Source organism: Trachemys scripta, chromosome 9 (genome assembly GCF_013100865.1).
Source record: "Trachemys scripta elegans isolate TJP31775 chromosome 9, CAS_Tse_1.0, whole genome shotgun sequence".
Taxonomy (NCBI): Eukaryota; Metazoa; Chordata; order Testudines; family Emydidae; genus Trachemys; species Trachemys scripta.
Window position 1 is genome coordinate 71,718,790 of NC_048306.1, and position 15,523 is coordinate 71,734,312.

The following is a 15,523-nucleotide window of genomic DNA, read 5'->3' on the forward strand; positions in this document are numbered from 1 at the left end:
GGCCGTATGTGTGTGTTTGTGTGTGTTTTGAGCTAGCCACAAGAGGGTCTCTTGAAGTAAATGCAAGTTTCTCCATAATAAATTAAGTCACCTTTATTTGCAACAGGTTTCAAAGTAGCAGCCGTGTTAGTCTGTATTGGCATAAAGAGCAGGAGTACTTGTGGCACCTTAGAGACTAACAAATTTATTTCAGCATAAGCTTTCGTGGGCTACAGCTCACTTCTTCGGATGCATAAAATGGAATACACAGACAGAAGATATTTATACATACAGAGAACATGAAAAGGTGGAAGTACCTGTATGGTATGGACCGTATGGGTACTTCCACCTTTTCATGTTCTCTGTATGTATAAATATCTTCTGTCTGTGTATTCCATTTTATGCATCCGAAGAAGTGAGCTGTAGCCCACGAAAGCTTATGCTGAAATAAATTTGTTAGTCTCTAAGGTGCCACAAGTACTCCTGCTCTTTATTTGTAACAGGCTGAAAGACCACAGCAATCCCATTCAACTACTACCTAGTGAGAGGTGTTAGTTTCATAGTCACAAATGTAAGGGCTATTTATTGCCCTTGATTGGCTGCCATCAGTTGCAGTTCTGATATGGACTGAAGTGTGAATGAATATATATATGTCGCTCTTAATTTGAACATCTTCCAGAGCACTTAGTAAAAAATATCAGGTTTTGGCTGTGTATAGTCAGTACAGTAATTTAACAGGGCGATCAGTGATTTTAAGTCATTCTCTAGGTAGAATAAGTGAATGCTTTAACTTTTTGCTGCTTAAGCCTTGGGATCAAATCCTGTCTCCAAAAACAAATGACGTTAAGTTTTGTACCTAGCCTCATCTCCTTTGTCTTCGTCAGAAGATCAATATACTTCTTGGCATTCTGTTAGAGAGTCCTGGGCTTGGAATATCTGTATTGAGGTGCATCACTGGTGTTGTGTGGGTTATTTTATGCAGTCCTTGGTGAAACAGACTGAAACTGCACATTGCTTTAATGCATTGCAATGTGCAAAATAGAATTCTGGCTCTAGCGAGTCTTTAGGTAGAATGGTGCTTTTCTGTAAACAAAATGAGTTACTGTAGGACAAATCCTGACACTAACTACGCACAAGTCTGGAAGGCCCTGAAGGCAACAGAGCTGGTAAATACCATGCTTGGGAGCAGGAATCTGTTATGACTTCCTCTGCACTCTCACAGTTTTGGGGTGAGCTAAAGCATGGAAACTGGTGGATATTCCTCCTCTGACCACTGCAGAACTCTCATGCCAAGCATGGTTTACTTTAGCTTTGGTGGAGGGGGCCAAAATTTGGTCCTTTAAGATGGTTCCACTACCTTTGTTTTCCATTTTGTGTTCTGCTTTTCCTTTTATATTGTGAAAAATAAAATAGCCAGTAAAATATATATCCCTTATTTTCAAGTTATCAAGCTATATGAAAGTATTGAACTTTTTAAAATCAATACTGTGACAGTAATATGTAATTTAATGCTATGCATATAGGTTCTGATCCTGTGAGAACTCTGCTTTTGAAACTCCCATTGATTTCAATAAGAAATGGATGATTGGAGTGCTTGCAGAATCAGGCCTATAGTTTTTGTTTTGGCTCTCGTGTTCTACCTTATGAAATCCCAGATTAAATTTTTCTGTGAATTAAGATGTTGGAACAAAATGGTTACAAAGCAATTACATAATTTTATGGCTTAGACTCATGTAAACTACACAGTATCCTATCTGGGAATGCAATAAATTGAGCACAAAATTAATCTGGAAGTGAAAAGAGATTCTAAAATATGCAGTTACAATTGTGTGATGTGGGGGAGGGAACAGTTGGATTTTTGTTATCTCCTCAGTGTATATCAGTTTATGATGCATAATTAATATCTTAGAACTTTCAGAAATTTGTTTTCAGGACTAATATAATACTAAAGAAGCAAAGATTTTACAGTAGATATGGAAGATTTGTAATTTAAAAACCAGGTTGAAGGAAAAAAATCATTGAGGAATTATACTTACAGGTAACCAGGTCCAGTAGTTATACCAAAAAGTCCCAGTTTCAGGTAGAAGAGGAGGACATAGAGAAGCTGGAAGTCAGGTATGTTCTTGAGATTATATATTTAATATCAGTTTCTATAAAGTGCATTAAAACCTTTATGCCATAACATTTCTTTATTTGGATATAATGTGACTGCAAAAAAACTAGTGTTCAAGTTTACAAAGAAGATTCATCCAATTTCAGAAATAAAATCCTCAGAGTAAACTTGTTTTTTTTTCTAAAAGTGAAATTGTAAACTATTGTGAGTATCTGAGAAAATTATTAATGTAATTAAAATGTTTATTCAAATTTCAGATAGCTTAGTTTATGGAAAGTTGTTTTTTCCTTAATATTTATTCCCTGGCAAGTGTACAATATTTGTTTAATGTCAATGAAAACAAAATCCTTTTTTTTCTGAACCTAAATTCTTTACTTAGTACAGCAGAACCTCCATTTTAGGAATGCCAATCTTATGTACCGCCAGTTACAAACCATTTTTCATGATGGGGGTGAGGGAATTACATAACAAAAGTGATGTCAGTAGAGAACAAGTGGATATCTTCGCACGTTCTGATGCCTTCAACGCATTGAAAATCGCAGGGGTTTTTTGAAGGACAAAAAGAAAGCAATGTGATGTGCCATACTGCAACTAGTACACTGTACATACTGTAGTTTTGAGATGTCCAATTTTATTAATTTTTTGATCTCTCCTCAGTCCCCGATTACTTCATAGAACAATGGATTTTCTGTAGTGTATATACATTTGGAGCTAAACTCAGAATGCCCTGCACTGGGTTGTAAGCGGTACAAAGAGCCCCTCACTCTCAACATGCTCTTGCAGAAATCAATCAGAATGCTGACCCTAGCATCAACAATTCAAGAAAAGTGAGGCATCTAGTCCACCCAGTGGCACTACAGGGCTCCAAGGGTATAGTAAGTTGTGTTGGGGGCCTGGACAGGAACTAGCCTCTCCTACGTGTCTGCTAGTATCTGGCAGCATGTTTGGTGGAACACATAATACCTTCCCCTAGCAGATATAAGAAGAGCCTTACAGCGTATTTCCCCTTTCCACTCCTGCATACTTTAAAATAGTTTGCCTGCCTTTGTACTGCACAAGCAGTGTTTCAGAGCACCTCATTTAGCCTCATAAGCTTTGCACATGCACACGTACATGCCCGACCTCAGAGAGGAATTGAGGGCACAACTTGAGCGTTAGTGATGATTTCATAGCTGGCACACAAAAAAAAGAATTTAGTGTAAATTTTAATTCTCATTAAAGCACTAACTTCTCACTCATTTCTAAGTCTGTTCTTGCGTATGTGACCCATCAATTTGTACAGTGTGTAGGATTATAGATGAAAATGTATATAGAAAAGCAATTATGCCCCAACAACTCTAGTATTAATTTTTTTTTTGTTCTTAACATATCTGCTGTCTAAAAGAAATGTCAGAGGTAAGAAGTAATAGAATCCAAGCCAGGTGCATGTCTTTGGAGTGATAGCTCTTTAGGTTTTGAACATTCAAGCCATTGTCTGAAAAAACAAGCGCATGTGTCAGTGTGGTATGGCAGTCTGTCCAAGTTTTACTTGCAGCAGTAAAATAGGGATATAAGTACATGGTAAAAGTTCACTGCAAACACCTGAAAATGAAATGCAGTAATTTCATTTTATATTTTTGTTCAAAATAGAAAACGCATCAACCAGTATCACTATGTTTTACTGATGTAAAGTCTGTGATTTCTAACTTTCACTGTCTAAATTTGTTTCCATGACTGCCTTTTGTGGGTTTAATAAGCCATTCGAGTGCCTCTTGATTTTACTAGATTGGTATGACAATTCTAATATTTCCTGTCTGCATGCATGCTGAATTAGTGATGCAAGATGGTTGTTGATGATCTGAAATCTGCTGGTGGTTTTTATCCTTATAATTTGCAAGAAGATTAAAAAGAATGTTTTGACTTTCAGGATTGATCTATGGAACAATGGAAACCTGGTGCAAGATGTCTTCCTAGGAGAAATTAAGGTTCCAGTGAAAGTGTTAGGAAATGATTCCTTCCAAGCATGGTGAGAAATAAGGGACCAAAAGAAAACTTGATCCTACATCCAGGGTGGGCAAACATTGTGGCCCGAGGGCCACATCTGGGAATAGAAATTGTATGGCGGGCCATGAATGCTCACAGAATTGGGATTGAGGTGAGGGAGGGGGTGAGAGCTCTGGTTGGGGGTGCGGGCTCTAGGGTGGGGCCAGAAATGAAGAGTTCAGGGTGCAGGAGGGGGCTCTGGGCTGGGGCAGGGGAGTGAGGTGAGGTGGGGGGGAATGAGGGCTCCAACTGGGGGTGCAGGCTCTGGGGCGGGGCTGGGGATGAGAGGTTTGGGGTGCAGGAGGGTGCTCTGGGCTGGGATTGAGGGGTTTGGAGGGTGGGAGGGGGATCAGGGGGTTGGGGTGTGAGGAGAGGCTCAGGGGTGCAGGCTCTGGGCAGCGCTTACCTCAAGCAGCTCCCAGGAGCAGCAGCAGGTCCCTTTTCCAGCTCCTACGAGGAGGCGCGGCCAGACAGCTCTGCATGCTGCACTGTCCTCAGGCACTGTCCCTGCAGCTCCCATTGGCTGCAGTTCCTGGCCAATGGGAGCTGCAGGGGTGGCGCTTGGGGCGGGGGCAGCGTGCAGAACAGAACACCCTGGTTTCCCTTACAGGAGCCAGAAGGGGGCCATGCCGCTGCTTCTGGGATCCACATGGTGTAGCCCCCGACCCTGCTCCCCAGCTGGAGCGCCAGAGCAGGGCAAGCCCCAGACTCCACTCCCCAGCGGGAGCTCAAGGGCCAGATTAAAATGGCTGGTTGGCCGGATTTGGCCTGCGGGCCATAGTTAGCCCACCCCGTCCTACATTGATTTCCTTAATGCAGAAAGTATGTTGTTCAAGTGCTTGCTCATGTCCATTCCAATGTAGGTGTGTGCACACCCCAAGCACAGTTCCTTCTTACCGCCCTTTACAACTTCTGGAACTACTCTCATTGCCTGGGGCTAACTTTCCAGTAGTTTTTTCTGCTATTTTTCTTCTTTCTGGTGTGTATAGTTTGTTATAGTAGCAATAGGGTTTTTTTATTATTATTATTATTATTTATTTTATTAAGTTGTTGGACTCCTTTGCGCTTAGTGAGATTCATCCACTCCCCAGTGCTGAGGCATGCCTCAGTCACCTAGCTTCAAGCCCTATGGTTCCTGCAGCAAGTTGATGCCACTGAGCAACCTGTACTCAAGCTGTCTCAAGTTCTTGGGGATGTCTCATAGAAAGGACCACTGCCAGATCTGCAAGGACTTCAAACCTCACACCAAAAAGGACCGGGAAGTGAAATTGAAAGTCTTTCTCGTGGAGGCAGCTTTGAAAGCCACTTCAGAACCACACTCAAACTCCACACCAAATACTTCAGTTTGCTGTGGAGCGCTCCTCCCACTGGTCATGAGTCCCCACCCCCGATGACCAAGAAGAAACATAAGAAGCAGCCGGAAAAGTGTCAATCCCCAGTGCCAAAGTCAAGCAGGAATGGGGACTGGAATAGAGTGAGATCCACGTCGGGTCACTCTTCCACGCACCACAACAGCCAATACCAGCAGTTCCAATACCTACATAGGCTCTACTGACTCCTGCATAGGTAGCATTGCCCTCAGGCAGACCGCATACCAATCAGTTCAGAGTATTGTCAACTCTGGAGGCATTTGTGGCAGCCAGGAATGTACTTTCATTGCTGGTTCCTGCATCCCCAGCCATACAGGACTCTGTACTACCAGTACCGTTGAGTGCCAGAGAACCAGCCACCATCTGGTACCAGGACTGCCCTCTAGCAGGAAAACCCCACACAGTAGCCTCATCACAGGCTTCACCATGGCACTGGCACCAAGGGGTTCACCCCACCCTGGTCGCCATGCCAGGACTCTTCATCGGAGTCAAAAGTGGGATCCTACTGTTCCTGCCATTGCAGCTGCCCACATTACTCCCTGGGACATTCCTACTCCACCATGAGCCCCAAGCGCTTGGCCATTGGGTCCGTGGGGGCCAGCACTCTTGCAGTGGCCCTTTGGGAATCTTTGGGGGTTCCCCAAAGTTCAGGGTGCACTCTTGAGGTGCTCCTACTCAGTGGCCGCAGAGCAGACAGCCCCCTCTCCCCCCCCCCCCCCCCCCCGGGATCCAGACTCTGGTACCAAGCCTCAAGAAGAAGCCCTGCAGGTCTTGGTCAATATGGAGGACGAGGTGGAGGCCCCTCAGCTGTTCCTATCTTCTTCTTCCCCAGATGGGGCGGGCGTGTCCACTCTGCAAGATGATCAGAAGGTCTACCAAGACTTATTAAAGCAAGTGTCCTCAAATCTAGGCATACAGACAGGGGTGATCAAGGAGGCAACTCAGCCTATTGGACATTCTATCGGCAGTGGGTCCTTTGGTGGTGGCTCTACCACTTAACAAGGCTATCATGAACCCAGTTATGGTGGTGTGGCAGACCCCTGCTTCCCTCCCTCCCTCCCACGCAAAGCATATGGAGTAGAAGCACTTCATACCAGCCAGAGGTTACAAGTTTCTGTACTTGCATCCTCTCCCAGGATCCTTGGTGGTAGCAGCTGCCAATGAGAGAGCGCGACAGGGACAATTGGTACAATGTCTAAGGCAGTGGTCCCCAACCTTCTTCATCTGGTGGGCGCCAGACAACAAGCCACCGTGGCCAGCAGACAAACATCCACCGAAATGCAGCCAAGAAGCGGCAACATCAATAGGCGTCGGCAGCATTTCGGCAGATGCTTGTCCGCTGGCTAGTACATGGGCACACATAGATGCCCCGGTGGGCGCCGCATTGGGGACCACTGGTCTAAGGCAAAGGACCCAAAAAAAAAGTTAGACCTGTTTGGCTGCAAGGATTAGAGCTTCACAAAGCAAACCAGCAGGCACTGCTGGGTCACGAGGACTTCAATATGTGTGAGGCTATGCAAAAATTTAAGGACTTCCTCCCTGAGGATACCAGACAGGAGTTCTCCTTGCTGATCGAGGAAGAGAAAACGATGGCGAAGGCCACCTTATAAGCAGTCCTGGATCCAGCCATTTCTGTGGCCAGATCTATGGTCACAGCAGTGATCATGTGGCAGAAGCTCATGGTTGCCATCATCTGGCTTTCCCCAGGAGGTACAACAGACCCTTCAAGATCTTCCCCTTGGAAGGGTCCTCCCTCTTTTTGGTGCAAACTGATGCTAGGCTCCATGGGCTTAAGGAATCTAAGGCGACCTTGAGATCCCTGAGGCTGTAAACTCAAGCGGCATCTAGGAAGCTTTATAGGCCCCAACAGACTGGCCACTACTTTGTCCAGCCTCCAGACAGGTCCTTTTTAATAAGACTGGAACTTTTCAGCTTGGAAAAGAGACTAAGGGGGGATGTGATAGAGGTCTATAATATCATGACTGGTGTGGAGAAAGTAAATAAAGAAGTGTTATTTACTCCTCACAACACAAGAACTAGGGACCACTAAATGAAATTAATAGGCAGCTGTTTTAAAACAAAACAGTATTTTTTTTTTCCACACAATGCAAAGTCAATCTGTGGAACTCCTTGCCAGAGGATGTTGTGAAGGCCAAGACTATAACCGGGTTTAAAAAAGAACTAGATCATTCATGGAGGATAGATCCATCAATAGCTATTAGCCAGGATGGGCAGGGATTGTATCCCTAGCTTCTGTTTGTCAGAAGCTGGGAATGGGCGACAAGATGGATCACTTGATTATTACCTGTTCTGTTCATTCCCTCTGGAGCACCTGGCATTGGCCACTGTCAGAAGACCGGATACTGGGCTAGATGGACCTTTGGTCTGGCCCAGTATGGCTCTTCTTATGTTCTTATGACCAGCAGAGGATGAAGAACAGGGAGTTCAGGCATAGAGCTCCTCCACTGGCTTCCACAGTAGGGCCGATGTGGGCTGTCCCCAGACACTCAGGGAGCTCAAAACACTCTTTTTGACAAGATGCTCATGGTTGACATCTCAGTCCCCACAGTATAGGATCCAGTTACCCCTCTGTTTTTTAAACTGCCTGTCCCACTTCTTCATTGCTTGGAGACCCACATTACTTCAGACTGTTGGGACTCAAGGCCTGTTGTCCCCAGTTTTCCAAGCTTTCCTGCCCTACATTACGAACAAAGTCATTTTGGTTCTTATGGACAACACAGCTGCCATGTCTTACATCAACAGGCAGGGGGGCGCTTGCTCTTCCCCTCCCACGTTCTCCCCCCGGCCCCCATGCCAGAAAGCAATCCAGCTATGGGAGTTCTGCATAACACATTCCATCCATCTCGTAGGCATCGTACCTACAGGGAGCATAGAACCAGCTGGTGGATCACCTCAGCAGATCTTTCTTCTCTCACCGTGAATGGTTCCTTTGGCTGGACATGACAAGGGGCATTTTCCAACAGTGGGGGACTCCGTTATAGGCCTGTTTGCTACCCATGACAACAGGAAATGCCACCAGTTCTGTTCCCTGCAAGGCCACAGCCCAGGGTCTCTTATGGATGCCTTCCTGCTGTCATGGATAGATCACTGGTATTACACCTTTTCCCCTATCCCGATGATGCACAAGATTCTGATGAAGATCAAGCGGGACCAGGCAAAGGCCATTCTCATAGCCCTGGCATGGTTCACCACCCTGTTAGGCCTCTTGGTGGAGACCCCGCACCTGCTTCTGCTACACACGGACCTGATCTCCTGAGACCACGGTTGGCTGCTCCACTCAAACCTCAGTTCTCTTCATGTGACAGCTTGGAAACTTCATGGCTGAATCCTGAGGAGTAAGCTTGCTCGGAGCAAGTCTGAGTTCTGTTAGGCGGTAGAAAACCCTGCAAAAAGGAAGTGATTCTCTATATGATCCTCCCAATGCAGAGTTCCACTCACACAGCCCTCATTGCAACTCATATTGGAGTACCTTTTGCACCTGAAGCAACAAGGTCTGGTTATTTCTTCAGTCAACATCCTCCTAGCAGTGATATTGGCCTTCCATCCCCGGTCGACAGCCAGTCTGTCTTTTCACCCAAGATGGATATCTGTTTTCTTAAAGGCCTGGAGAGGTTATACCCCCAGGTAAGAGAGCCTATTCCTCCCTGGAACCTAAACCTTGTCTTATCAAAGCTCTTACAGGCCCCCCGTTTGAGCTGCTGACAATGTGCTTGTTGGTTCACCTCTCCTGTAATGTGGCCTTCTTAGTGTCCATCACCTTGGTCAGAAGGGTTTCGGAAATCCATGTCCTCACATCGGAGCCCCCTTATACAATTGTCTTTAAGAATAAGGTGCAGCTGCATCCGCACCTGGCATTCCTCCTGAAAGTGGTTTTGCAATTCTACTGCAGTCAAACAATCTTCCTACCTGTGTTCCTCCCAAAGCTGCGTGCGAGTAGGGAGGAGCAACGTCTAAACTCCTTGGATGTTAGACATGCCCTGGCATTCTATATACAAAGAACCAAGATGGTTTGCAGATCAACCCAGCTGTTCATAGCAATAGCAGAAAAGATGAAAGGCCTTCCCATCTCTGCCCAGAGAATCTCGTCCTGGATTACATCATCATTTGTGCATGTTAAGAGCTGTCTGGCATTCCACTTCCAGATTACCTGACCACTCATTCCACAAGATCACAGGCCTCCTTGGCCACTTTCCTAGCATAAATCCCTATTCAGGACAGCAACCATGATCTTTGGTGCACACGTTCTCAAGGAATTATGCCATCACCTAGCAGACCGGAGATAATGCTAACTTGAACTGCATAGTCTTGCTTGTTCTTGAATTCTGAGCCCACCTCCTATGCTACTACTTGAGTCACCTACTTTGTAATGGACTTGTACAAGCACTCGAAGAAGAAAAAACAGGTACTAACCTTTCTGTAACTGTTTTGTTCTTAAAGACGTGTTGCACATGTCCATTCCAAAACCCGCCCTCCTTCTCTTCTTATCAGAGTCGCTCGGTAAGAAGAAACTGAGGAGGCGCAGGGTCCTCTATACCGGTGCTGCACGTGGCACCAGAGGGCACTGGAGCTGACCTGACAGATGCCACTGGGGGGGGAAAATTCTGGCAATTGTGCTCGGGGCTCACAAACACCTATATTGGAATGGACACGTGCAACACCTCTAAGAATGCTTACAGAAAGGTTAGTAGCAGTTTTTTATAGTATATGTTAGAATTCATAGTCATGGTTCAAATAGCAAGAAAAACAATCTTACTGTAGTTCTTTTGAGATACAGTAATATAGCATATATGCCAGGTGCTAAATTTTAAATATTTTCTTCCAGGTGCTCCACTGATTAATAGCTTACGTGTGTGTGTGTGTGTGTGTGCAAATCTTTATTTTTTTCCTATAAAACTACACATCTGCAGGGGGAAATGAAGGATGGGAAATTTAAAAGCCATTGCTTTCTAATAATTGCAATTTATAATCTGACATTTCTCTGTGTGTGCGCATGCATGCGCGCGCACACACACACATATATATAATTATATAATTTTAAATAAATAAAATATGGATGCGGAGAGGAGAAAAGAATTGGGGGAAAAACAAATAGCCATGAATAGATAATTTGCTAATACAGAATCTGTATTATACATTTTTATTTTGAAGATTATATAATTAGGCTAAAGCAAATTAGAGTACCTTTCCATCTTGGGGGAATTTATAGTCATTACCCATCTATATAGTTAATACTATACAGACCTGAGATGAGTGATTGTCTAGTCTCTCCAGTCTTAGCTACGTGTTAACTAACAACCACTTTTCCTAGTGTAGACATACCCTTGCTTGGTAGCTCCCATGTCACACCATTAGTTCTGTTAACAGGGTAGATGAGTCTTGAATTTTAATGTTAAAGAGAAAATGGGGGGGGAGGGGAAATCCATCCCTTCTCCCCCCCCCCCCCCCCCCAAATATTTTTTAGGCCTCCTTTATGCATCAAAGAAACAAAAGCACAAATTCACTAATGTGGGCATGAAAACAACGAAACACATACATTGTAGTATGGTTAAATGCAGATGTTTCAATATTATTGTAAACTGTTACCCAATTGGGGGTAATACCTGACAGTGGTGTTCATTGTGAAGCTCATCTGGCACCAATGGCCTAGGGGTCTAGAAACCTGAAGGAACCCTATACACCTTCAGGCCTGACAAGGAACCTTGAGTGGAAGTGGGAGTCCCAATTACTCCCTCCTTCACATTGGAGGTAGGAGAGATAAGATAGCGGGAGCCACCAGCTGCATGAGACAGAGGGAAACCCCTCAACACATATGGGTGTGCCTGGGATCGATGCCCAGGCAGCCTGCTGAGTTACATCAGACAATTTACCCACCAACCACACTGGAACCTGCCAAAGTTGCAACATGTGTAATTTAAATCCCCAAAACTAGAATGATGCTGGATTAGTAAAAATTTTTGATTAACAGAGTTTAAACCCTATAAAAATAGCTAACTGACCTTTATTAATTTATAGAAATGTTGCCTGTCCTTTTGGAGAACAGCAGAAAACTTTTTTGGGGGGCTTTCCAGAAAGCTGCCAGCCTAGAGCAGACAGAACAGATAAGGGAGTGCCTCCAAAACTGAGTACTGGGGAAATGAGTATTTTTCAGAATCCTGATTTGCAATGGAGGCTGAATCAGTCACTCTATACATTGGCATGACACCTTCAAGTGTGGTGTATCTAACATTAAAATAACATTAACATTAAAATACAATTGTGTACTGTACAAGATGTTTGAAAATCAGTATAATCTTGGTGTGTGGTGTTTTGATATTAAAGTTGTACTATTTGACACGATAAAGAAATTACTTTATCAAAATGTCACTTGCACAACTGCACCACCTGTTGGCGTAGAATTAAATTACAGACAAAAGCCAAGAAAGAATCATATAATAATTATACAGTGATAATAGGGAAAAGCAACATTAGAATCATAATCAAAAACTAGGACCCTGGGATTGTCTAATAAAATGCAATTCTGGGATTTTGAGACTGGGAATAAAATCCTGTGTTTTCCAGATTTTCAGATTCTCCTTTTGTTTTTGCTTTTCCAGCTTGCAATTTTTGAATTTATATACAATATAATTATAACATGATTTTTCGATAGCTGCTATTGTGTACTTTCAAAATAAAATTTATCCTAGTTTTTGCTTGGGTACTGTATTCTCTACTGAATATTTTTCTTCACAGCTTTCACTTTTTGCTCTATTTTTGTTTCGTTCTAGACCATCCGTAATTTCTGCAGATGAATGCTACTCATCTTGTAGCAGTATTAATGGGTAATTAGAATAAATGTAACCTAGATTTAAAATGAGAATTCAGTTTTTTGAAATGCTGAATAAACCAGTATCAGCATTTGTAACAATCCCTGTTCTCTCCACCTAGCCCCACAAATACTATTACTCCACACAACTCTCACCTGCAGAAAAGACCTGAGAAAATGTAAGCCTTACATTATGTCCTGATGATCTACTGAATGCTCGTATCTTCAGTTAAAGATTTTTTTAAAAAAATTCCTTTAATCACCCATATCTAGTTCTGAAGTCTTTTTATCTTAACTTTGTTAAAACCATTGACAGCAGGGCCAGATTCAGACTGGTGAGTTAATATACACTAGAAAATTTCTTTGTCATTTTACCATACTGCGATCTTAATCTAGTTCCTTAAACAGTAACTTTTAACATAGTATTTTACAATTGTTTTGTTGTTTTCAGGTACTTACTACAACCAAGAGAAAATGGAAACAAACCCTCTAAAACTGATGATCTGGGATCACTTAGACTAAATGTTTGTTATACTGAAGACTATGTACTTCCATCTGAGTACTATGCTTCTTTAAGAAATTTGCTGCTAAAATCACCAGATGTTCAGGTACTTCTTTTTGTTATAGAAGAAACAGGCAACAGATCTAGGGCCAGGTTATGACCTTCTGCACATGCTGCTTTATGGGAGTAAGGAGGCATGACTCTTCTCCTCCGTAGTCTACCTGTACCATGACTGTGTAAGCAGCCCGTGAAGCCACTGTTCCTGCTCCTCCTGGGTGGGCAGCACCTTGACTCCCAACCTGTCCCTACCCTTAGCCCTGGCCAGTACAACGAAGCTGGAAGAGGGCAAAGTAATCTGTAACAGCTACAAGGCTTTCAGTAGTTACTTTCTCCCTGGAGCAAGGGGGGAAAACAGAGACCTGATTTGGACTCTGAGTACGCTAGGACAGATGGTCTAATTTATAAGGCACTGGATTGGGATTCGAGGACCTGGGTTCAATTTGTTGCTCAGCCACAGATTTCCTTTGTGATCCTGGGCAAATCACTTAATCTAACTTGTGCCTCCGTTCTCTATCTGTAAAATGGGAATAGCACTTCTCTGCCTTATAGAGGTGTTGTGAGGATAAAATCCATTAATGATTGTGAAATGCTCAGATGCTACTGCGATGAGGGCTAAAAAAAGAAAGTACCTGGATATGACCCTTGAGCAATGCAACCATATGCTGCCATTTATTCAGGGCTTGTGGCAAAGCCGCAATCTAACCCTTTAGAAATATTCTAATGAATAAATGTAGAATTTTTAATAGTGGGTGTCAAAGTATTTGAAGGTACTTAAGCCACTCTGAGCAGATAGTATCTATTTTCAATAAGATTATTTTGTAGACTTGTAATTGGCCTCGTGCTAAGTTTTCTTACAAAACTGGTGGTATCTGCAGTCTTGTTGAAATCTAATCTTTTCCAGGTTGTGTTCAGACTGTATAAGTAGTATGTTAAACTGTTTTCATCTTGGTTTCACCTTTATTTTTGTTACAGCCAGTCTCTGCTTCTGCTGCCTACATTCTGGGTGAAGTGTGTCGAGATAAATATGATGCTGTTTTGCCTCTTGTAAGACTATTGCTGCACCATCAAAAGATAGTACCATTTGTTACTGCAGTGGCCGAACTAGACTTGAAAGACACTCAGTATGTTTCATCTTTCCATAACTTCATGATAACATGGGGTGTTTTATTTTTAGAGTTCTATATCCTTTTATGACCAATTTTTGATAAATGGTCACTATTCATTTCTTCATTAGTTTAAGTTAACTCTGACTACATGTAATCACTTGCCATTGAATATTTCATTGTAACATCACTTGATAATACTGCTCTAGCTGAGGATCGGAATTCCCATAGAGCCCTGTTTTAGATGGGCTGGTTTGGCTGTTTGTTTTTTCTTTTAGCTGTTATATAACTAAACATGACATACTAGAACAGTGTCCAACAGCAAATGGGTTTTGTTTTGTTTTTTGTTTCTAAACATCAGTTTGGCCATTTTCTGTATATTTTATAGGTCATTAGTCTGCAATTCAGATTCTGTTTTCAAAGATTTATGCCCAAATCTTACTTCTGTATGAGCTGAAAAGCAACACGGGTACTGCTTTGTTGAATAAGTGTAGCGATCACGTGCATGTGGAGTTCACGCTCTTCTACGCATCTTGAAAACTGCACCATGGAAATTTAAACCCCCCACTTTTGGTGGCATGGGTCTGACACAGGGAGCACCAACAATAGGGCCTATTGGTATGCAGTTACATATATCCATTGGTCAATCCACTGCACCCATATTTTAGGACAGCGGACATAAAGCAACAGACACTGCTATAGCCCCCCCAGAGAATACAGGAGTGGCCACCGAGGTGCTGTTATGTGCTGTGGAGCTGGGAAAGGAATAGATTCCATTACCACAGAGGTCACCTCTGAAAAGTGTACTTATTCCAGTTTTGTGTAGGGTGAGAAAATCTGGCCTATATTTAGGCTTGACAGAATTCAAATTGTATTATTTTTTCTAATTTCAATGGTTTGTAGTGGCTATCTTTTTAACTTTTTTTACAGTTGCTGGAAATTAAGAGGGTTAGGGTTAGGGCAGCACTGATGGTAGACCTGTAGGGGGTTCTCCACACTAACAGCAGGGCTACAAGGGGCTCCCTGCACGACCAAAGGACCCAAGACACTGGGGCGCAAGGTGCAGGGGAGGCTGCAATCCTGGTCCTGCAGAGCAGAGATCTCTGGCCAGGATTATAAGGATAATAACGAGCCACTGGCCGCAGGGTGCTGCTGAACAGTTCGTGTTCAGGGGCAACTCCCACATTCCTGCTGTGAGCGAAGGGCAGGATGAGCCTCCGGCTGCAGGGGAGGCCTCCCTGCTGCTGAATGGATCTTGCCCATCCTCCTTGCAGCCCTGGCTGGGATTCTCTGCTCTGCCCTGCAGGACCGCAACCTTCCCCCAACCTTGTGCCTGCAGGGTTCAGGTGTTACCAGCCCTGTGGCTGTGCAGGGAGCCCTCTGCAGCTCAATTGTCAAAGACCCACTCCCATGACAGAAGGGCTGCAGAAGGGTTCTCTGACCAATCCCTATGGGCACAAGCTTTGGTGAGGGGCTGGGAGGCTGCTACCAATGATACTTTATTTTGTCAATTTGTGTGTCAGCTGAAATTGACGTTTACCAACAAATATC

At 43.6% G+C, this 15,523-nt stretch overlaps 1 protein-coding gene across 2 annotated transcripts in view; it reads left to right on the forward strand.

Moving 5' to 3' along the window:
• Window positions 1–2,017: 2,017 nt before the first annotated feature.
• The window catches only part of RASA2 (RAS p21 protein activator 2), a gene marked incomplete at its 5' end in the record, with an annotated part of 40,579 nt that continues 27,073 nt past the window's right edge, over window positions 2,018–15,523 (forward strand). For both annotated transcript variants that reach the window (XR_004647101.1, XM_034781552.1), the window contains 4 exon segments: window positions 2,018–2,094; window positions 3,999–4,097; window positions 12,759–12,915; window positions 13,842–13,990. Coding sequence is in view for 1 of the 2 variants with exons in the window: in XM_034781552.1 (XP_034637443.1) it covers window positions 2,018–2,094; window positions 3,999–4,097; window positions 12,759–12,915; window positions 13,842–13,990 (482 nt within the window).